We start from the raw sequence: 24,006 nt of genomic DNA, 5'->3' as shown, positions 1-24,006 counted from the left end.
GGCGTCGTTTCATTCCTCTGAGCCCCTGACTCTGTGATGGCAGATTTATATATACTCACTTTGAACAGTGAAAAGAAAATTTCCGTTTTCTTGGGTGCAGATAGACCTATTTTAAAAAGTGAGGATGAGACCATGTCCTTATTCTTAGGGCTTTGGTCCTAGAGTTTGGAGTTACTAGTTAGGTCTTGAAATGGAAAGTTCCAGTGGAATCACGATCTTGGAAAATGTTTTGTCTCTGGAGGAGTAGTTATGACTTAGATTGACCGAAAGAAGAGTGCATTTCCAAAAGTCAAGGTGGAGAATTGGCTTCTTTCACATCTTTCTCTAAGATAAGGAACTCCTGATGGTGTGTAATGCCTAAGGAAACCAGGCTGCTACCCAAAAAGGTCGGTGCTTCAAATCGACTAGCCGCTTGCAGGGAGAAAGGCCATCTTCTTGTAAAATTTCACACCTGCTGGAGCACTGCTGCCAGTGGGGACCTGCTCCCAGGTGGGCAGTGGGCTTGTCCTTTAAGAAAAGACTTTTCAGTCAGCTGCATAGTGGCCATTCTGTGGGGGAGGAAAAACTATTAACATATCCAAGAGATATCAAAAAAGCTATTAACATTACAAAGGAGAAAAATTAGCCTTTTCTGCTTAAAATAGAGAATTTGAGGAAGTGACATTTTAGAAATTTGCCATCATATTTTTTATATGGAGAAATTTTTATTTTATATTGGCTTGCCGACTATTGTGTTTCACACTATCTTACCATCATATTTGAACTAAAGAAAGAATAGATATGAAACAGATGAAGGAAAGAACTATTTAAAAGGAATTTATGATTAGGTATTATTTACATGACAACAGTCCAGAATAAGAGGTGCATAGCAAAGTGGACTGGAGGACAGGGAGAGAGGAAATTATGCAACAAATGAATGAATTTTTTTTCAAAAGCAAATTGAGGGGTGTAGGAGGATAATGTGCAGCAGTGAATGAATGGAAGTCCAAGTTTTCTGTAAACTTTTGTTAAAAATCACAATTTTAAAAAGATAAAAAAGGAAAGAATATATATGTGTATATATATACACACACACACACACGCATTCTAGGTAAATATAGAAGCATATAAATAGAGTGCAAATGAAAATTCTTATGAATGGTAACAAACACTTGTACTTGCCTTTTCATTCTTAAGTTTTTAGTGTCCTTAAAAACGAAATTTTCTGCTTCTTTGGAGGTTTCAGATGGGTTTTTTATTACCATCTTTAAAGTTTTGATAATTTTGGATCAAGTAAAGGGTGTTAGCAGTAAAAGGTGCACATCCCTCTCACTCGTTGGGAAAGCAGAAGCGAACCCGCCACCTTGTTCCTCATCTACGTGGCAGGCTCCCTGCATTTTGACAGAATTTTGATGCAGCATTTTGATCCATGGTTCCCAAGGCCAGGACCTTTCTTTCAGAAGCAAATCTGGTTCATTTCCTGAAGCCCCTCTGAATGGCCTCCAGTAACCTTTTGGCTAATAGTTGAGCATTTAACCATTTGCGCCACCTAGAGTCATAGAATTTGAAAGGGCCTCTTTTTTTTCCTTTCCTCTCATTTAAAATGTGTCTCTGTGTCCCAGACAAGCTGGGGCATGTAGACATTCTTAACAGAGTCGCCTGCCTCCCCTTCCTGTGCAGCACATCTAGACCCTGATTTTTTTTTTTTAAATTTTATTTTTTTTTAGTCTCTGCTTTTTTAAGACATTATTTCTGGACAGCTTGCGTGCTGTTATCCTGCCTCTCAGCTTCTTTCCAAACCCGGGCTAGCATTCCTACCCTGGCCGCTTGCATTTCCTGGACTCCTGGGGATGTCTTAATCTCCTTGGTCTCTGCACTGTCTCCAAGTTCCTCATTTGTTCCTACCTTCTTTTGCCTAAACCAGGGGGCAGACTCTTGAGTTTTAATGTTTAAGACACAGAATAGTTCAGATTTATTTATTTTTTTTACCATCATCTAAACACTCTAGTCTGTTGGAGAAAAGGAATTTCCTGCCAGGGTTTGAGAAAGTACTGGAGGTAGAAGCTAGAATATTGAAGGTTACATGGTAAGAATAACTCCTCCCCTTTTATATTTTACATGCTTTGAAGCATGCTTATTTCTCTCCAGCCTTTATGGTATGAAAACATGTTACCAAAGTGAAATGGTAGTACAAACCCCACCCTTGATAAATGGAATGATCCTCTACCCCGAAAAGTTGTTCTTTTCCTGTATCTTTTAAAATAGTCCACATATGTTTATTTTTCATTGTTTTAATATTTGTATGCTGTCTTTTTGAGAAAAAGAAGCTCAATACAGAAAATGAGGAAAATATGGGATAGTAGAAAGAGAGAAACAGTTTATATAAAATACTCTCAGTCAGAAAATCAGCATCTTCATATTCTGCTGTAATTCTTTCACTATGGTGGTATAGCTTATGCTCAATTACGTAAAGGTTGGTAGTTCTAAACCACTCAGCAACTCTATGGGAGAAAAAGCATGGTGATCTGTTTCCATCAAAGAGAAAGAAAATGTAAATAAGATTGTTGTTGTTGTTGTGTGCCATCGAGTTGGCACTGACCCATAGCTGACTCTCCAGTGGGTTTTCAGAAGTATTAATTGCGTGGGAGGAGATTGCCCATCAGTCTCCCATGCAGCATTCGGTGGATATGAACCATGTGCCTTTGAAATTGCAGCACAGTTTCTTACCAGTAGGCCACCAGAGCTCTCTGTAATAAAGATTACAACCCAAAACCCTTAGAGACCTACTTCTCTGTGACACTCAGAGTCACCCTGAATCAGAATTGACACAAAGTCATTTGATTTCTTATGTGAAATTTCATATTTTGACATATCTTAATGTCAGGTGTGTCAGAGATGCTGAGGATGGAACAAGCTAAGACAGCGTTCAGATCTGTTGTGCATGGGATGCTATGAGGTGTGTACTCGGTGGCACCCGACATAACAGCAGCATGTCATGGAAAACTTGTAATTATGGCATAATAGCAGATCAGGGACTTAAACGTTCCCCTTTCCTTGAGAACTTGGCTGTCTCTGGTTCTTTTTTGTTGTAATAAATAGTAGCATTCTGTACGTTAGCCTAATTGCAGGAGTTGATATTCTCAGCAGCTGTTCAGGAGACTGCAAATACCAGCTATTAGCATTTATAAACTGCTAAATCAATAAGAGAAAAACCAGAATCTGGCTGCTCACGCTATGATACTTTTCAAAGTAAAACCTTGTCCCCAGACATTTACACTTTTTTTTTCCCGTGGAATGTCTTGTCTTCTCCCTCAGCACTTACTCTCCAGACCCCTTTTCTTGATGGAGCTGTGCTGATCAGAGACACTGGGGAGCTGTCGTTGGGTGGGGCACAGAACTGTTACAAGTCATGACTGAGGATAAACCTTGGATTAGATGGCCCTTTAAGAGATTAGCAGAACTGGTAGCATGGCCCCCAGATGTGTGCCTGTCCCTCCCCAAGGTAGAGGATAATTCCATTTATCAAGAGTAGTCTGTTAAAGACTATGGAATTGATCTAGAAATGGAAATCTCTGTTTACTCATTAGGACCGTGAGACCCCTATTGGCAACTTGTCTGGATCAGGATGTTTGGGAAGCCAGGGAGATCATCCGCACCAGGACCAGATGGTGTACACAGTAGCTAATTATTAAATGTTTGATCCTCTGTCCACCTCTCTTCCTCTCTACTCAGCCCAAGAACTCAACTCATAGCTGACCCTCCATTGAGTTTCTGAGGCTGTGAATTGCGTGGGAGGAGGTTGCCCATATTTCTCCCTTGGAGCCGCTAGTGGAGTTGAACCACCAGAGTTGCACAGCTTTTGGGTTTGCAGTGAGACTTTCTACAGTCCGTGCCACCGTGACTTTCTACAGTCCGTGCCACCAGAACTCCCCTCATCTCCACTGTGTCCTCATTGAGGCTGAGAACGTGCAGACAGGTGGGGGTCTGGGGGAGGGACTGTTGAACAAACAGAATCTGCCTGAGGGCGCGGTATAATCTCCCTAAGAAGCTATGAAATCTGGCTGCTCTGTTGAGCCTTTTCAAGGGCCTGTCTGCGTATGTGAGCTGGTGGTCATAATCTAGATGTGTAAAAAGCCTCACAGAATGCTGGAAGGAAATGGTGAAGAGCTCGAGATCTGGGCACAGATACGATTCTGAGCATCAATCAGTGACGTTAAGTGTAAAGTGAAAGGAAAAATAGCATTGACCTTTGGGTGTTGCATGGATTAAATGAAGTGAGGTGTCATATTTATTAACATTGAACCTGGTGCTTCAGAAAGGGATGTGCATGCATCAAGAGTGTACAGGAAGAAATGAATGTGTAGAAATCACACTGAGGTGGGGAGAATCCTTTTTTCCCCTCTTAATCTCCCCCCCCCCAAATTTTATTATTTGTACGTGTGTATACTGTCAAATCAGATCTGACTGGTACGTACAGGAGGAGATTGTCCCTCCTTCTCCAGCAGAGCATCTGGTGGATTTGAACCCTGCACCTCCGTTGCAGTGCAGCTTCTTGCCACTAGGCCACCAGAGCTTGTCACTTCATTCATCTTTGTGTCCATACTCACAGAGGCCAGTAATGAACTTCTCAGAGGCATCCTCTCACTCCAGCTTTCTCTGCTCCCAGGGAGGGGATTGGCGCTGTCTGGCTGGAAAGGATGGTGAAGGTCAGGAGAAGGGTCCAGTATTGACACTCACCTTTACCTCTTGCTTCTCAACAGTATCCAAACATAACCCAGAGGATGTCCTGTCATTAAATCAACTCATCTTAAGGGATATTCTGTTTTAAAATGTTTATTTCTTTAAAATCTGAGCAATGCTGATTTAAAATGAGGGTGCACGGGGACATATCTTTTTAAGCCCTTGTAGTGGTAATGAGCTGTTCTGCCAACCCAGAGACAGGCGGTTCGAATCCGCCAGCAGCTCTGCAGGAGACAATGGGCCTTCTCCTCTCATGAGACTCAAGAGACTCATGAGCCTCTGACAACCCACTAAGTCAATTTAGGAGTCTGTTCCAGTTCATCAGTGCATAACACCACCACCAGGTGGCGCCTTCAGATGTTGAGTGGTTCTGCTGGAGAATTCTCACCTTCAATGTGGGAGACTTGGTTTCCTCTTCCAGCCCATGCACCTTGTGCGTGGTCACTACCTGGCTCATAGATGGAGGTTTAGGTTATGGGTTACTGTTTCCTGAACAGGTTCCAGCAGAGCTTCTAGACTAAGACAGACTGGGAAGAAAGGAGTGGCAGTTTGCTAAAAATCACCCAGTGAAAGCTCAGAATTGCAGAGGTCTGTTCTGCAGTCCATCATGGGGACAGTGTAAGGTGGGATGGGCTGTGCTTTGTCCATTTGTGACCGAGGTTGCCAGGCATTGCAGAGACTGTTCTGTGGCACCTACCAATGACAAACACATCCAAGGCCTGGCATAAACACATAGCCAGCAAACGAGCTGTCCCTATCACTGTCTTCATGGAGTGCGTGGGGGAGCAGAGCAAGACCAGCTGAGGGGTTTTCTCTGTGGGGCGGAGACGGGCACATCCACCTACCCAGCACTCAGGGCTGTGAACTAAGATTGATGGGAGGTGAGACACCACCACCCAGCTCCCTTGAATGAGATGGGTGGTCCACACCTGGAACCTTAGAGGGGCTTCTATTGGTTGCTGCTTCAGGAGACTTCTTTAGTGGAACAGTGCAGGAGAGAGTGACCGGTGGCCTAGTGCTAAGAAGTTGCACTGCAATCCCAAAGGCATGCAGTTCGAATCTACCAAATGCTCTGCAGAGAAGGATGGGCAGTCTCCTCCCATGCGATTTGCTGCCTTTGAAAGCCAGGTGGAGAGTCAATTGTGGGTCACTTTCAACCCAACAGCACACAAAAACAATATCGCTTGCTCCAGGTGGCTTTGCTTGCGGCACACGAAGCCTGTCCTGTGAAGAGGCTTTGCTGTGTCAGCCAGCTGTGGGTGGTTATGTATCAGCTACATCTGCCGTAGTGTCGTGTCTGAGACCCACAGGCTCCAGAGGTGTACAGTAGTGTGGAAAATAATAATATTCTGTATTATCCTCACTTGGTTTCTTTTTCATGACTGTTAATTTTGGAATGTCACAAAAACATTGAAGAGAGGAGGAAGATTTTTATGTTTATTGAAACACAGTGTGAGGTAAAGCCTGGAAAACAGTAATCCCAATATCCTTTTTTCTTTCTTTAAAATAAATGCAGTTGTCCCCCAAGGAGAAATAGTCTTTTTTTCTGCTGCTGTTGGAGGAGGGGGGGAGAGTGAGTAATTAGCTTTTCACGAAAAGAACAGAAAGTACAGAATTTGCAAAGTGTATTGTCTTGATTTGATAGAAATAATACACTTGAACAAGAAAAAGTGCTTATTGAGCAATAGCCACCCTCACGCCCTCCGCCCTGCAGTGGCTCTCAGTGGGAGACAGCCAGCCAGGAACGACGGGCAAGTGGGGCAGAAGAAACAAAACCTGCTCCCAAAACTGACTGAGAAGTTTTACTATATTCATTTAGGAGGAGGAGGAAAAGTAAAGCCACAAGTTTGGTTTAAAATTGTTTAGAAGGGAGAAAAGGACATCTTGCTCCTGAAGTGTTTATAAATAATCTGACTTTTTCGTATAAAAATGCGATCAATTTCCTGAGCTGAATGATGCCAAGATTCTCCTCTGTTATCTGGGATGCTTGTAATAGGCAAAAAGAAACCCATCTTGATTACGTCTGGAAAGCTTTCCAAACCATGTTTTTATTTCCCAGTTAAACTAATATTTAGAAGTTGAGAAATGTGGAGCTCTGATGCTATCAGCTACATTTTTCATCCTTTAAAAAAAATCAGTGCCTTTCTTGAAGGATATTTTGTCAACATTTTATTTTTAAAATGAAATTTCATGTTTTTTTAAAAAGTAGACTGTTAAAATCCTTAATTTAATAAACCACAGAGAAAAATATCCGTGAAATAGAGTAGTATTTTGACTGGCACTCCTCAACTTTATGTAACAGTCAACTCCACTCATTTAGGTAATGTTAGCAAGGTATTGTCTGTCCGGGAGCCCCCACCTCCAAGGGCCTGGCTTCTCTTTGGTGCTGAAATGACCTGCTCCTTCAGGAAAATCTCACTTTGTTTCCTCCTGGGCTCTGAAACTGCTCCACCTTCTCTGTGTGTCCCCTTCCCAGCTGGAGCTGTGGTGGCACCCAGAGCAAAGGGCCACAGGGGTTAGGGGACTGCTCCCCTGGCATCAGGGCTGAGGGTGGCGTGACTAACAGGAAGTAAACAGCAGCAATGGGCTCACTGGTCCCCGGGGACAGCTCCATCTGTGGAACTGTGAGAATTCCTAGGTTTTGGAGGTCAGCAATATTTATGTCTATATAAACGTTCCTGGACTAGCCTGGGAAAATAACATTTCTTTTATAGGATTATTGCTGTAGATGAAAGTAGCAAGCATTACAATTCCCATTTATTTATTACCCTGGCCCTGCCATACACCAACCTTGACATCTTTGGGACCAGAACCTTTGCCCATCCAGTTATCCAGGTGAGGAAACTGGACAGAGGCCTGGTATGCTGTGAGGAGTGTCTCCCCTGCACCCACCTGTGGTGCTGCACAGCACTGCCTCCAGTGCTCATGCCCCCCCCCAGTCTCACTCAGGCAGTCAGTTATTTATTTACTTAAATTTTAATATTTTTTGTGTGTGTACCATCAAATTGGATCTGACTGAGGAGATTGCCTTTCCTTTTCCAGCCGACCATCTGGTGGATACGAACCTTGTATCTCTGGGATTGTAGTGCAGCTTCTTGCCACTAGGCCACCAGAGCTCCCTTCAGTCAGTCCTTTTTGTTTATGTTTTGAGGGTTTTTAAAATGGATTCATTGTTGTAACCAGGCAGTCATTCTGGTAACCCATGTGAAGAGGTTTGAATCCACCAGCTACTCCACGGGAAGAAAGATGAGCATCCTCCTCCCATGTGACCTACGGCGGCTGAAAACCCGCGGGAGGGTCAGCTGTGAGTCAGTCCTCACTTGACAGCACGGAGCAACAGCATTGAATCAGGCTAGATTTCCCAAAGCCATGTCCATGGCTTTAGCCACTGTCTCTGTTGCCTGACTGTGGCCCCCAGGGGTCTTTGCCTCTGCCTCTGCCATCCCATTTCCTCCATTCCCCAGTGCATTCTTCCTGCTGCAGCTTGAGGGACTCAAGAAGACATGTGTCTGATGGCAGCCTCCTGCGGTCAGTCGGGATTTTTCATGGTGGCCACTGAGGAGGGGAGGAGGTCCATGACTGGGAGGTGGGGAGTACTCAGCCAGGACTTGTCAGGCGTCTTCAGCTACACACCAAAAAATCATTACCATTGAATAAGATCTCCAACCCATAGTGACGCTACAAGTACCACTGTCCCCAAAGGGTGGCAGAGGCTGTAAACCTTGGAGAGCGGACAGGCGCCTCAGTGGTCTCTAGGGAGTACCTGATGGGTTCCTACTGCTGCGTTTTGCGTTAGCAGCTCAACACTCAGCCCACTGCACCACTAAGCACTTGTGTACTGTTGTTGATCTGTGCTGTTGAGTCAGGACTGATTCAGCTGACCCTCCAGCTGGTTTTCAGAGACTGTGACTTGCACAGGAGGAGACTGCCTGTCCACCTCCCACAGAGCAGCTGGTGGATTCAAACCAGGTACCTTTGGGTTGGCAGCGCAGCTCCTTTCGCACAGGCCCTTGGAGCTCCCTGTGCAGTTTTAGAGCACATGTTCATTTGACTGTGATGTGCAGCATCTCGAGGAGAGGGCATTGTGCACAGAGGGATCCGCGCTTGTGTGGACAGACCCCGGAGGCGGATCCAGGTGCAGGATTCCACCGACACCTGGCTTTTGTTGGACCTGAGCTGCGCTGATGCTGTCGTCGTTAAACTGGGTGCCTTCAGGAGTGTCCACCCCTGATGGTGTGCGCCTCTTCTCCATCAGCCCTGGAGGCCTGGAATGGGGCTCTAAAACTGGGCTCATCTGTTAGGTGACAAGGCCAGGTTTGGGCTGTGAAGAGTTGAGGGATGGGCTTGAAACTGTCTCCGTGCACGGAGTAGTGGGCATTGAGACAGGCGCTAAATGGACTGCGCTGGTTCTTTTCAGGTGGTGATAAATGGAGGTGCCACGTCCAGCGGTGAGCAAGACAATGAAGACACTGAGCTCATGGCAGTCTACACCACAGAAAACGGCATCGCGGAGAAGGTACCTCGCTTTGCGCCCTGGCCCCATGCTCATCGCAGCCCCCTCACTTCTGCTCATCACTGGCCCCTCTCCTCCGCTCATCGCAGCCCCCTCACCTTCACTCACCGCAGCCCCTCACTCACCGCAGCCCCTCTCCTCTGCTCATTGCAGCCCCCTCACCTCCGCTCACCGCAGCCCCTCACCTTCGCTCACCACAGCCCCCTCACCTCTGCTCATCGCTGGCCCCTCACCTCCCCCCTCACCTCTGCTCATACTGCCCCTTCACCTCCACTCATCGCTGCCCTCTCACGTCCCCCACACCTACACTCAGCGCCATCCCCTCACCTTTGCCCAGTGCTGTCATCTCTTACAGTAGTCTGTGCACCCCTCTGCCCCTGCCCCCCACCCTTTCACCTCCTCCCCTTGCTGCCCCTTCTTCCTCCCATCGGTGCACCCCCTCGCCTGCCTTAGAGCCTGTCCTGGGCACCTGGGTCCAGCTGGTCCCAGAGGGAAATAATTAAGAATCTGAGGACCTTTTACCCAAAAGCCAGGATGAGAAGGCGAGGAACAGGGAGGGAATTTAGAGCAATGAAAACCGAACAGACGGCAACAGTAGACATGCTGACACAGTGTGAAAATAGTAACTAACATGGAGCGGTGTGTGTCACATTTTTAAATGAGAACTGATTCCATGATATACCTAAAAGACAATAAAAAAGTGGGGTGCAAATTTGACGTAGATCTGAGGAAACTGTGGAAGCATCAAAGTATCATTTTCCTCATCTGTAATGGGGGACTAAATATAGTACCATCTACCTCTGGGTCCTTTTTAGGAGGAAATGCATTAATGTACATAAATGTATTAGCATCTTCCCTCACAGAGATGTAGTAAATAAGATAATGAGAGAGACTTGCAAGTGGTTCCTGTATGGAAAATGTTTAAACAAGGTCCTATGACCAAAGCGTGGGGGGAACCTTGGTTTTTTGTTTGTTTGTTTTAAGGTCAATTTTTTTTAAATTTATTTTATTTTTGTGTGAGTGTACCGTCAAATCAGATCTGACTGGTACAGGAGGAGATTGTCCCTCCTTTTCTCGGCAGAGCATCTGGGAACCTTGGTTTTGACTCACCTCATCCCCTAAGGGCCAGCCCATGTGGCCATAGTCCTGAGGCCAGAGAGCAGCTCATGAGGTCCCAGCTGTCTGGCTTGCTGTTTTTCCCTTTGTACCAGCCACTGTGCCCAGCGTAGGGCAAGTTTAATACTACTACATTTCTAAATTGTGTGCCACAGCCCTAAGGTCCTTCAATTCAATATAATAAACTTTTAAAATACATTTTCTTTTTCACTGGGAAGGTTACTCATTTAAATCACTTTGACAGAGAAGCTTGTGGGAGCAGTACCTCCACAGCCCTGTCCTGTTTTCGGGCCTCTCTGACTTTCCACCTTTGGCAGAGTTCAGACACCTTACTTTCTTATTACTTGTTTGAGTAGAAAAATAGCCTCCATTTCGTTCTCTTGACAGGTTTCTGCCTTACACAGGTTCTGACTTGTGTCAGCTTTTACCCTAAAAGGAGCCATTAGCTTCTAGAACCTTCTGCATTGTGCTGCATGTTCTCAGAACATGAATGCGTTGATAGGTATGAATAGACAGTAACCCAGCGTGGGTAGGAGTGCAGTAAACATACGCTGTGATTACTGAGAATGATTGGAATGGTATTGAAGTTTATTCATTAGTGAATGTTTGTTTTCTGTGGTTGTGAGCATCCCCCCACCCCTCGTTACTAGACTGCATTTCTAGTGTGGGAGGTGGACATTTTCCTTTTGACTATGTTGGCCTGAATGCTGTTTTACCTTCTGCTGCTTGACGCTATGATAAGTTTCGTTCATCTGAGAGCTGGAGAATGAATAAGGATGACGGACGAAGAATTGATGCCTCGGAGCTGCGATGTTGGAGAAGAGTATGGATATCTCATGGACTGCCAAAGGAACACACACATATGTCTTTGAGAAAGAACAGCTGGGGTGTTCCTTAGAGGCAAAGAAGACGGTGCTTTGTCTCATACTTTGGGCATGTTGCTAGGAGAGGCTATTCCGTGGAGAGGGATGTCATGCTTGGAAAGGTGGAGGGTCAGTGGATAGATTGACACAGTGGCAGCAGCATTGGGCTCAAGTATGTGTCAGAAGTGGTGAGAAGGGCACACGACATCTTTTGTTCACAGTTTGAGCTGTATTTGACTCGATGGTCCCTAACAACGAATGTCAAAAGGGAGTCCTCGTCAGTAAGGAGTCGCACTGCCAACCCACAGGTAGCCAGTTCAAATCCACCACCTGCTCCTGATAAGAAAGGTGGACAGTCACTTCACATGCAGTTTATAGATTTTAAAAACCCACTAGACAGCTGTCAGTTGATTCAAACACAATGGCAATGGGTTGAGTTTGGTTGACTGTAAGAAGAATGGGAGTCATTAAAACAAAGTTTAATGAGGAGGGGGGAAGAAAAAGAATCGAGGTGGCAGTGTCTGACCTCCACCAACTCCATGAGGACAGAGCATCCCCATCATCAACACTCACAGCACAGAATTGTTCCCATGAAGCCCAGTATGCGTCTGCACACTGCCCTCACCCCGCTGCCTCTACTAATTCTAATACCAACCAATCCTCTCGGAACTCTCTCACCTGCTCTACTGTGTCTGCCGTTCATTCTGTTGACCACACTGAACTCAGAGCGATGCTCATGCTTATCAAGTGTATCAGAGACGATAGCAACTCACAATTCAGGCTGGCAACAGCATACAGTTCCTCACTCAGATTGGCTTCTCAGGTGTGCTCCCAGGCCCTTCAACCTTCAGCCTCTCAGCTCAGGTCAGTGTTACAGAGTCCCCCTTAGTCCTGCGATTATGGTGTCTCCTCCCTCCAACAAGGTAATGCCCCAGCTCTGACTCCATAGAGCAGCAATCCCAGGCCGGCTCTGTCGTCATATCCCTGGTTCTCTACCACTACTGCTGTGCTCTTATGTCCCAGGCACGAGGGTCTCCAGCCTCTAAGGATGCACACTGCATTCTCTGTGTTTTTCTTCTCTACTGGCAGCAGAAGTCCCAGTTACTGGCGCTGAACCTGTAGCACATCTAATCAATTCTATCCTAATAGTTTTCACACTCTGTATGTTCCTACCCAGCCGCGTGGGTGGCTGGTGGCCTAGTGCTCAGGAGCTGCGCTGCTAACTCAAAGACACATAGTTCAAATCCATTAGCTGCTTCACAGGAGAAACATGAGCAGTCTCCTTCTGTTCAGTTTACTGCCTCTCAAAACACACTGTAGAGTCAACTCCAACTCAGTGGCCTTTAACAGCGAAAGGTGAAGGCAGTGACTAGGAAAGCCATTTTTGGCAATAAAGGCATTTTACCACGGCTAATGAAAGTAGCTACAATCTTAGCTGAAAGCAGGGAATACCAGAGGAATGTATATCTGTGTTTCATTGACTATACAGAGGCATTTGACTGTGTGGATCATAACAAACTGTGGCTGACTCTGAGAAGAATGGGAATCCCAGAACACTTGATCGTGCTAATGCGAAACCTATTCTTGGAACAAGAGGCATTCGTCAGAACAGAGCAGGGAAACACTGCATGGTTCAAAATTGGGAAGGGTGTACGTCAGGGATGTGTCCTATCTCCATACCTTTTCAACCTGTATGCAGAACAGATTATCTGAGAGGCTCCGCTCTATGAGGAGAATTGTGGCATCAGGATTGGTGGAAGATCTATTAACAATCTACGTTATGCAGATGACACAACCCTGATCCAAGCCATGATCTTTTCACTTGCTTCCCGTGCATCTGAAAGTTGGACAGTGAATAAGGAAAACGGGATTGATGCCTTTGTGTTGTAGTGTTGGGAGTAAAGTACAGAATATCCCATGGATTGCCAGAAGAACAAACAGGCCTTGGAGGAAGACAAACAGGTTTTGGAGGAAGACAAATAGGATACTTCTTAAAGGCAATGATGGTGAAACTGAAACTTCTTCTCCAATACTTTATTAGAAGAGGCCACTCCTTACTAAAAAATGCATACTTGGAAAGGTAGATAAGTGAAAGAAAGACCTTCAATAAGGTGGATTGATAGAGTGACTAAGTATATCAAAGAAGATGAGGATGGCTCAGGATGGGGCTCATAGGGTCACTGTAAGTCCTAGTCTGCTCAGTGGTACCTAATAACAGTGGCAGGCAGGGAGAGGATTTCATGTTTATTCATGGCAAGGGCAGCGCTTTTAAGAGCAAACCTGTCAAGAGGAAAAGATCATATTTATTCATAGTAGAGATCATCTGAGATTGACTCAGTGGGTGAATTAAGCATGCGTGCAGCTATTTTGGCAAGATGCCTGCCGCTAGAAGTACATTCTGGGTTCCGTGGGGAACAAATGCAGATAACCACGGTGGCCATAAGTCTGCATGGTTCAGGGAATCTCAAGAGCTGTGTCTGTGGCCTTGCTGATGGCCACCACCAGGCCATCCTGGAGCATGTCCTTTCAAGATGTCTGCTCTCTGTGAGATCATACAGGAGCCACTTGCCTGGAACCTGAAATCTTTAGTAGAGGGAACACCTGGAGGTGTGTTTAGATCTAGTGGGGCCTGCATCAGCTGAATGAATGCTGAACTACCTCAAGGAAAAAGACCTTAGTGTAGCATGTAAACAGCGAAAAGAAAAAGAAAGTAAAAAAGCCTGGGATTCAGGGCAAACCAGGCAGTAATTCCGTTAGAGTTAAAAACAGTCACAATTTTCCTTCTCATTTCTTGAAAAGGCCTTCCTTCATTGATACAAGGTCAGAAGGTCCCATTATTATGTCAACAGAGGGAATGATCTCAGCTGAATTGCAGGGTGGAGAGGTAAACCGCCACCAAATACTTTAAAGTTGATAAGGAGACTGTCCTCAAAACTGCCACTCCAGGCCAAAAGGACACATTTTTAAAATATTCTCAAAGAGATGTTGGGTTTTAAAAATTGCTTTCTTCCCTGCTTGGCCCCATTCTCAACATTCACATGAGATGTTTTGTGGTAAAGATCTTCTCAGATACTCAAGTTGAGACAATGTAGTTGCTCCTTCAGTGAGCTCTCAGGGCTGAGGCTGTAATCGATGCTGGGGCTTTAAATCCAGGCTGAGGCTGTAAATCACAGGAAGGGAGATTGTCCCTCTTCCTCCCTTGGGACTGCTGGTGGGACCATTAGGACAGCAGCCTACCTCTTTAGGGACTTCCCAGAATGCTCAGAACATGGACTTATTGTTCTGTTGCCCAGGACATGGTGGCTGTCTATGGAATCAATAATAAGGAGTATTGTTGTTGTTGTTAAGTGCCATTGAGTCTTAGGCTACTCATAGCAACTCTGAACAAAGGTCCTCAACACCTGTGTGACTTTCATCCTCTCTCCACGTTCATAGGGTTTCTGGAGGCAAGCTGTTACGGAAGTGGATGCCACTCCTGCTTCCAAGCTTGTTTGAATAGGGAAAACTCTGCCAAACACTGTCCGCCATGGGTAACGACACATCAGTGTCACAGTGTTCAGCTTCATAACAAGTTACCTCTATAGGGCAAGTAGATGCACCAGGGCTTTACGACCTAGAAGGTTATAAAAGTGTATGATGGTTTTCAAAGTCAGCTGTGAGGTACCTCTCAAGAGTGCTAAAGAGCAATGATGTCAGGCTGGAGACTAAGATGCACCTGATCCAGGCTATAGTCTTTGCAATTACGTGCTATGCTTGGAGAGTTGAACAATGACTAGGGATGATAGAAAGAGAATTGATGCCTTTGAGCTGTGGTGCTGGAGAAGAGTGTTGAATATACCATGGACTGCTAGGAGAACAAACAGGTTTGTCCTGGAAAGGGTAAAGCCAGAATACTCCTTGGAGTCAAGAGGCTTCTTCTGACATACTTTGGGCATGTTGCAAGGAGGGACTGGTCCTTAGAGAGGAAGACCCTGGATGAGATATATCGATGTGGAGTGGTGGGAATGAGTACGTTTGAGACGGCAAGGTTGGCACAGGATAGAACAGCATTTAGGTCTCTTGCACATAGGGTCACTATGAGTCGCAAGTGACTCGACACATAACAACAATAACAACAACATGATGGTTTTCAAGCTCTGTGTTTGTATCTTTTGCTGATGCTGACATGTTTGCTGGAGAAGTGGAGAAATGGCTAGCATATTTATACTAGTCCAGTTCTGCTAGGCAAGCATTTCCCTGCTTGCGTGAAAAGCTATCTTAATTCCTCAAAGACTAATGAGATAAACTGTCTCCCTATCTTCCTGGCCATTTTCCTAGTTCTCTGAACTGGGGAGGGTAATGAGAAGAATGATCATCTCTTCAGTAGGGGCTGCTGACCAAGCTCTGGGCTGAATGCCTTGTGTAATCTGTCACATTCAGTTCTCACAAAAACCCTCTTAGAAAATTGCAGTCACTGCCCATGTTCTAAAAAAAAAAAAAAGATTAAAAGATGGATTTTTCCACGTTGTGCCCAGTATTGAATGTGTGCAGAGGAAATATTACAGCCGAGGATGCTGCCCTCTACAGCCTTGCTTTTCAGATGGCACTGAAAGGCTCTTTCCTCCTTGACCAAAGTGGCTGCATGTCTCTCAGTTGATTATCTAGTTATGGTTGGCTTTCTAATGCCTGGCCTTAGTGAATAGCTCTAGGGCAGACTGACCATTGCCCTTCAGGTTTTTAGCTGTGTGGACAGAACTAGATAAAAGTCACCTGAGGATGGTTTCTTCTTAGACTGTACATTCCACCAGCCCAGGAATTCCTTATCTGAATGTATGCTGGTGGTGGTTGTGTAGAGTATAAATAGTTGGTTACTTACACCCTGAATCTTCCTCTGTCTCCTGTCCAGATCCTTACAGTCATGGTCCCCATGGTCAGTAAGTTTACTTTTACTAATAAGCTGTAGCTGATAACTTTTTTAAGGGAGCTCTGGTGGCCTAGTGGGGAAACATTGCATTGCCAACCCAAAGAAAGGCACGTGGTTTGAATCCACCAGCTACTCCATGGGAGAAAGAGGCGGGGGGGGGGGGGGGGGGGAATAATCTCTTCCTATGAAACCCTATAATGACCAAGGAGGATAGAAGGAGAATTGATGTCTTTGAGTTGTGGTGCTAGAGAAAAGTATTGAGAGTACTGTGGACTGCTAGGAAAACAGATTCATCCTGGAAAGGGCTAAACCGGGTGACTCCTGGGAGGCAAGGATTCTGAGGCTCCGTCTAACATACTTTGGACATGTTGTGAGGAAAGACCGGTCCTTGGAGAGGGACATCAGGCTTGGGAGGGTGGAGGGGCAGCACAGGAGGGGAAGGCCCTCTATGAGGTGGGTTGATTCAGTGACTGGGTTAATCAGGATGGGAGTGTCAGACAGTGCAATTTGCACAGGACAGAGCAGAGTTTAGGGCTGTTGTACAATAGGGTCGCTGTGAGTCGCAAGGCACATAACAACAACAACAGTGAAACCCTATGAACCTGGAGAAAGGATGAAAGTCACACAAGTGTTGAGGACTTTCATTCATAGGGTCGCTATGAGTCGCTTAAGACTGGTTGGTGGCTCTTGACAACAACAACATGTGATTTATTGTCTCTGAAAACAAAACCGGAGGGCCAGTTATGGGTCAGTCCATTGACTGCACATAAAATAACAGCAACATCTTTTAGTCTATCTCTGGGTCAGGTTTTTGTCTGTCTTCAAACATGAACCTTCAGGGGTGGCCTTTCATCCCTCCTTAAATGTTCTTGGAGCTCAGAACATTTAAAGAGAGACAGGACTAGAGGTCAGATTCTGTTAATATGCTGGTTGTACTGGTTTTTGGTTTGTCCCCCCCCCCCTTCGTATTTGTAATGTGCCATTGAATCACCTGCCATCATATTTATTTTAAAAGATTGGTTTCTCTGAGATCTTTTGGTAAGTGATGTTTCATGTAATGTCCTGTGTCTGTAGGAGACATGTAGCCTGAGAGTGCAGCCCAGGCGGTCAGTCTTCTCGTGTTCAGGTCCTGGACAAATCACTCAGATTCTCAGCCTGAACTCCGCATCTGTAAGATGACACTGTAACAGGGCACCCCAGGAACAATTAGCAGAGGTTGGGAAAATAGCAGGATGCTGGAATTGTGAATGTGGAAGTGGTTTTGGTTTGTACGCTTTCTTTAAAATTAAATAATAGGAAAAGCACGATACCTCCAGGAAGCAGAGACTGCCAGAAAATGAGAATAGATAGTAGAGTTGATGGGGTGGTACTGATAGGTTCAGAATTCTCTGTGTATGTATCAGTTATGGAACTATAGTTATGTAGTTCTAAAACTGGCATCAGTTTTCTCTAGCCTGAAATGCTAATTGCATTAGTGTCCTTTTTATAATCTGTTAATCAGAAGAGGAGGATGCATCTTCTAGATTAGCTGTTATCTCTTTGAAGCTGTTTTTCCCAGTCATATGTAAATTGTAATTTACAATTAAGGGGGGGAGGGAAGGGAGTATCTGGGTGTGAATGGTTTTCTTTCAGATATAGAAATTCTTTGAATTTACTGACAAAAGTTTATTGTTATGTAAGTTGGTGTCTCACCCTAGTAGAAAAACCTGGTGGTCTCTCCCAGTCTGGGAAGCAGTCTTTGAGATGACTTGCTGTCCTCCCAGATCTGTAATAAAGTGCATATGGGTGTTGCAATCAGATGGTCTCATTGCCAGTTGACTATTGAAAGAACCCCTTGCGTTCAGTAACAGTGTGGGCACTAGGGCTGAGGGGTCTTCCCTTGAATGTCCCATGTTGTTTACCATGCTGTCCAGTGTTTGAACTGCTGTTACTGATTAGATTAGAGCAAGGTTCATGAAACAGAAGAGAAAAGGAATTTTCCCAATTTTGAGATTTATATTCTGTGTGTGACTTTTTTTCTTTTGAAGAAGAAGCCTCTATAGATATTAACTGTCCTTGGAAAAGAAAGTTCTTTTGATCATATTTGCTTAATTGTAAACAGTACAAAACTGTATTAAAGAAATTTTAAATCTTAATGAATTACCTCTTGTGACTGGCAGTCTCATGAGTATCTGTCCTTAGATGGAACTACACCTCAGACTCAGGATGAATCTCTTAAAATAGAGTTTTTGGAGGAATGGTATGCGCATTTGTGATTTATAGTGATGTTATCAGATGGAGTTGAACCTCCATGGTGTTGGACCATTTGTTCTTCAACTGAATACACATCTTTCTCAGCTTTTGGGGTTTGCTAGTATTTTAAATCGACAGGGTTACCTCAATATTCTTTTTAAAAATCTCAGTATTGCTTTTAATTATGTTTCCATTTTTTTATTATGCAGTAATTTCAGGAATTTAAATACTTAAGAGATAGAATAAAAATAACTAAAAGGCTAAAAAATAGTATCTAGAGTTCCCAAAATACACAAAATAGACATTGGCACTATAAAAGTAGTTGTTGGGTTTTTTCCCCTAAGTAAACCAGGATAAAATAAAAATTTTATTTAATGAAAAATTCATTAAATCCTCGAGAAATTCCATTTTTACTCCAGTTATGTTACCAATTGTTTCATTTGTGAGGATTTTAATTTTATTTATGTTGAGGTATAATCTATACCAAAGATTAAGGTGTAATTCTAGATCTTCAAAAGTAAGTGCTTATTTAAAAGTAATTGTAAGAAATATCCAAGAGAAGATTATGGGTTGCTTTATGATAATTAGCTTGAAACTCTACCACAAAGGTTATCAGACTCCAGTTTATAAGCTAAGTCTGTCCCGCCACAGGTTTTTGTAAATAAAATTTTATTAGAGCAAAATCATGTTTTGATTTTGTTTATGAACAAAAAAACGATTTGTTTATGAATTTTCTCCTCTGGATTTTTAGAGGAATTCTAGTGACACATAGTAAGGAGGGAGTTGTTAATCCCTATAGTTATATAGTGATTCCCTGTAGTTGCTTCAAACTCTCTATAATTATTTACTATATTTACTCCCTTGTAGTTGATTCGAACCCAATGATGGTGCAAATTCACGAGTAGTTCCTCAGGAGAAAGATGGGCTGTCTCTTATGTGATTTATAACCTCTGAAAACCATAAGGAAGGTTAGCTATGAGTTGATTGCTACTCCCCAACATTGAGTTATATGATTCTTTTTAAAAAAATAATAAATACTGATTTGTATCTAGATGCATTGATTCTTGTGAGGGTGAGGAGACTCTAAAACTGACCCCTAAAATGTTAAACCAAGTAACCAGCTATAGAAATGATGGGAAAGAGTATAAAGATTTTAAGAAGTTTCCCCATGGAGAACTGAGTGTACTTGGATGTAAAGGACAGGAGTTTGCTGGTTTAGATTTTGTCAGGCCGTGGAATCAGCGGGAGAACTCATTTTTTAGATGACTTATGAAATTGTTTCATGCAGTCTTTTAGCGGAATCTTGAAGTTGGAGGATTTGGCTTTGAGTTTTCTTATGTTGGAGAATGGCTAACATTGACAGTAAGTACAGTGACAGTTGAATGTTTGTCACTAGACAATTACAGTGCAGTGACCAGACCTGTCACCCTTCCATCAGAAGCGCAGCAGTCGCCTGGTGGACTTCATTGATCCTTTCACCACACAGCTCACTACTCTATGATTTTAATACTACTTGTGGGTGTTTGCAGTATTTCTGGAGGGGGGTACACATGTCTGATGTATGCTTTAATCTCAGCCTGTCCAAGCTGACAAAGGACAATTGCAATCTTTTCATGTCTATATTACATAGTTAAAACCCACTGTCAGAATATAGTAATACTGCTTCACAGTATTTTGGTAACAGATCACCAATTGTGGTGTAACTCTGTTTTTAGATTTTCTCTGAGCAGTGAGATGTGCAATGGTATTGCATTATCCTTTGAGTGGTGAATCTAACCCCCTTTGTTGAATGTCAGCACAGCAGGCACCACAGATACCAGTTCTTCCTCATGGACACACTTTCTCCACCAACAGGTTTTTGAAAGACACATGTAACCCTTTTTAACCCATTCAGCAGTGTAAATCTATGAATATCCATTGTTTGAATGGAAGGAAAGTTCTCTCTGAAAGGTCACACTCAGCCCACATTTGGATTAGATCAAATGTCAGCTTACATCAGACATTTACCTCTGACTAAAGTGAGGCCAAACTGCGTCACTTCTTTGTTTAAAGGTATTTGACCCAACATCCCAGGTCCCTGTGCCTGGAAAATTGAGTGGCGTGTGGGGGCTCCAGGTTCATCAGGCATCATGGTAGGGGGTCAGAATGTCCTCATTATTGTCTTCCTATAACATCTTTTTTTAAAATACATTTTTATTTTATACAAAGTTCATATACATTTAATTTGATTTCCTGTGTGGCACTTGTAAAAGACGGATTTCTTAGATTCTGAGCAATATAAGAGCTTGTTCCTAGGATTTAGTATCAGAGCTTTGCTCTAGGGGTTGATGAAAAGGTTGGAGGTTTGAATTCATCCTGCAGAATCAAAGAAAAAACAGGCCAAGCAATTTGTTTACTTTTGTAAAGACTACAGCCTAATTGATACCCACGGTGTTCCGAAAGATACTTCACCAACATGACAAAATCAACAGAAGTAATGCAGAAACTGACTAGAACTGTCTGGACTAAAGCCTAGTGCTGTAGTCTTTCAGATGATTAGGGAGCCCTGGTGGCCTAGCTGTAAGAAGCAGCACTGCAGTTCCAAAGGTTTGTGGTTCAAATCTACCACTTGCTCCACAGGAGAAAGATGGGCAGTCCCTTCTTGTGTGATTTATTGTCTCTGAGAACCTGCTGGAGGGCCAGCTATAGGTTAATTCCAGCGGGACAGCATATAACAACAAAGCCCAGTGCTATTATCTTTCTGATATTGACACAGCATAGAGCAGGGTTTAGGGCTGTTGTACATAGGGTCGCTATGAGTCGCAAACGACTCGACGGCACATAACAACAACAACAACAAAATTTTAAGCATGTTTTCTAGGAAAATGTTCTCTAATAGTGAGGGAAAGGCAAAAATCAAGATCACCTAAGCTATAGTACATTTTTGGTTGTTTTTTTTAAAAAAACTGAAAACATGGTATTAGTACACTTTTCAATGTTCTTTTTACTCAGAATTATTGTCTGAGCTCTGATGTTTTACTCCCAGGTAAAAAGATCTTCCTTTTCACAGGGCTGGGTGAGGTAGAGAGACAAATTGGTTCTCTCTCTCTCTCTGTTAGGTAAAAGTTTTACATTTCTCCGTCCGGGAACTGCTCGGGTCAGGCCTTCTGTCTGTGGCCTCGGCCTGAGAGCATCCTTCTCCCCACACTGGGTCCCCAAACTTGAAGAGGAGTTCTGAACATTTTGGGTGCACTCAGAGAGCAGATGGTGCCTTGGATTACATACTGAGTCTGTGTTCTTGAACATGGTGTCAAAGGTGAAACCAAACCGAACAGTTTCTGTTCACTTGACAGGCCCATGTGTATCACAATAGACTTGTACCCCTACCTCCGCCCCGATTTATAAAGGCTTCTTTTTCAGGGGTTTTCTGGTGGTCTGGTGGGTAAGGAGTTGTGCTGCCGACCCAGAGGCAGGCAGTTTGAACCCACCAGCTTCTGAGCAGGAGAAAGATGGACATATGATTCAAAGCCTTTGAAAACACACTGGAGGGTTAGGTGTGGGTGATAATTTTGTTGTTGTTGTTTTTTACCTTTTCCAAAAGAGGATTGTTTGCCTTTTTTTCCCCCTCTCCTTTTTTTTTCCCAGTAACCCCTCTGAGGACTCAGGCTTCCTCCAGTGTTTTCTTTAGCACCTGAATGTGCCACCTGTTCTCATACCCAGGGACTCCGAAGGTGTTCAGGCGATGTTGTACAGGAAAGGAGCAGGACAGTGGTCTGTACTGAGCTGAGTTAGTGTTCGTGTCTGCGTTAACAAATGACTGTTTCTCCCCTCTCCCCTTGCTCTCAGAGCTCTCTCGCAGAGACCCTGGATAGCACCGGAAGCTTAGACCCCCAGAGGTCGGACATGATTTACACCATCGAAGATGTTCCTCCCTGGTACTTGTGTATATTCCTGGGCCTACAGGTAAGACGCACCAGTGGCCTAAAATCTGTTTTGTTCCAGTCAGCTTTGGTTTTTAATTTATCAAAGAGTTTATAATTACTCTAGATGGGAATTAGTAATATCAGTCTTGCAGTAAAAGAAGAATAGAGGGGGTAGATTTAAAGGGAACAGAAAAGAAAAAAGGGACATAAATGAAGAAGAGAAGTGAATGGAAAGATGAAGGAATAGAACTAAGAAAGGGGGAGTGTAGAGTTTGGGGAAAAGTGGAAGGAATCTTCCTCCCATCCCTAGCCCAGTCAGTCAGCAGTACATGTATTTATGGACTTCCGCCCACAGCCCTCGAAACCTCAACCCTGGAATGGGTGGCAGGGAAAAGTGCCATGTTGGCCAGAATAGAAATAGGAGGTTTTGTTTTTCAAAAGAAGGCAATCTTTGTGGCTTTCTCTGCTCTAGTCTTCAGTGGGATCCGGGGAGGGGCAGAGGTGGGTGAGAGTGACATAGCTGAGCAGGCCCTGCGTCCCTGGCACCCTCTCTTTCTGCAAACTTTACCTCTCACTGGATTAAAGTGGGGCTTCTAGAGAAAGAGGACCAGGTGATCGGCTCTTTCCCCGGAAGTATACCTCCCTGTGGTTGTATTTGCTTTGGTTTTAGCTTAGATTCTGTTTTGAAAACTGACTCTCTCAAGTTCATTTCTCAAATTCTGAGTGATCATCTGATCTTGAGTTATTTTGGGTCCTCACAATCCACCCTCTTGCCCAGATGTGGTTGAGACGGTGGGTTGACATTTCCTGCCACGTCCTCGGTTGCCGTCAGAGAACCTGGTACCTGGGCCAGAAGGTATCTAGGGAAGGAGACAGAGCTTGTGGTCTTGCAGGACAACTTCCCTTGGCCTGAGTGTCCTGAAGATGACCAGAAAGCCTGCCTTTTGAGAGACTTGAACTATAGATGTTTCTGGAAGAAACCATTTCTGATCAAATAGATTGGGAAATCCTGCAAGGCTCCTGCCCCTCTTGACTGCACACCATGCACATTGACGACTGAGCAGCCCTGAGAAGTACTGAACTCGTTGCATCATGTATCAGTGAAACATCTGCTAGTATTGATGGGCGTCCTGGCTGCAGGCAACACATTTTGGCAGAAACAGCCGTCAGGGGCAAAGGCTAGACCTTCGCATAACAACCAGGTTTTTTTTTGCAGAGACTGGTCTGTCAGGTCCACAAAAAAGGGAGAGAGGAAAGTCCAGATGGAAGAGGGAGGACAAGGTTCTTTCTGCAGGATTCTCACAGCTACCTTAACCTTTTTGTCTGATGGGATCGATAAATACTGTGTTCATCAACTAGCCCTGTACCACAGAAAAAGACAAAAAACTCCCTCATACAGTAACACTGATGAAACTTTAATCCCCAGGCCTGAAAGTTGTGGTTGGTTGGTTGTTGCTTTTTTTGAAAGAAGACTAATTTATTCCAGAAATTTGTGGATGCCCAATGCTATATAAAATACTAGTAGATCAAATCCTAGAAGTTAGCAGCATGGCTGGGGAGGATTTGTTTCAGGAATGATAGACTGGTTTGATGCACCAACTAAGGAGAAAAAAATGTAAGGATTTTAGCAATCAAGGTGGAAAGGCTTTTGGAAAAAAAAATAGAATATGCTTCTAATACGAAGAATCATATCATGTGGGTAAAATATCAACAGAGCTTGTGTTAAGCACTTCCGTTGTGCTGGTGTTGTTTCATGTA

At 44.1% G+C, this 24,006-nt stretch overlaps 1 protein-coding gene across 1 annotated transcript in view; it reads left to right on the top strand.

Annotated features, from left to right (window-relative positions):
• SLC23A2 (solute carrier family 23 (ascorbic acid transporter), member 2) overlaps positions 1-24,006 on the top strand; it is a 77,276-nt gene that overhangs the window by 14,857 nt on the left and 38,413 nt on the right. The window contains 2 exon segments of the mRNA XM_006894225.1: positions 9,137-9,235; positions 22,172-22,288. Coding sequence (XP_006894287.1) covers positions 9,137-9,235; positions 22,172-22,288 — 216 coding nt within the window.

Source organism: Elephantulus edwardii, unplaced genomic scaffold (genome assembly GCF_000299155.1).
Source record: "Elephantulus edwardii isolate Elephantulus edwardi_28Jun2011 unplaced genomic scaffold, EleEdw1.0 scaffold00138, whole genome shotgun sequence".
Lineage (NCBI taxonomy): Eukaryota > Metazoa > Chordata > Mammalia > Macroscelidea > Macroscelididae > Elephantulus > Elephantulus edwardii.
Note: the sequence above shows the minus strand (reverse complement) of the source record. Positions and strands in the feature narration are given on the sequence as shown.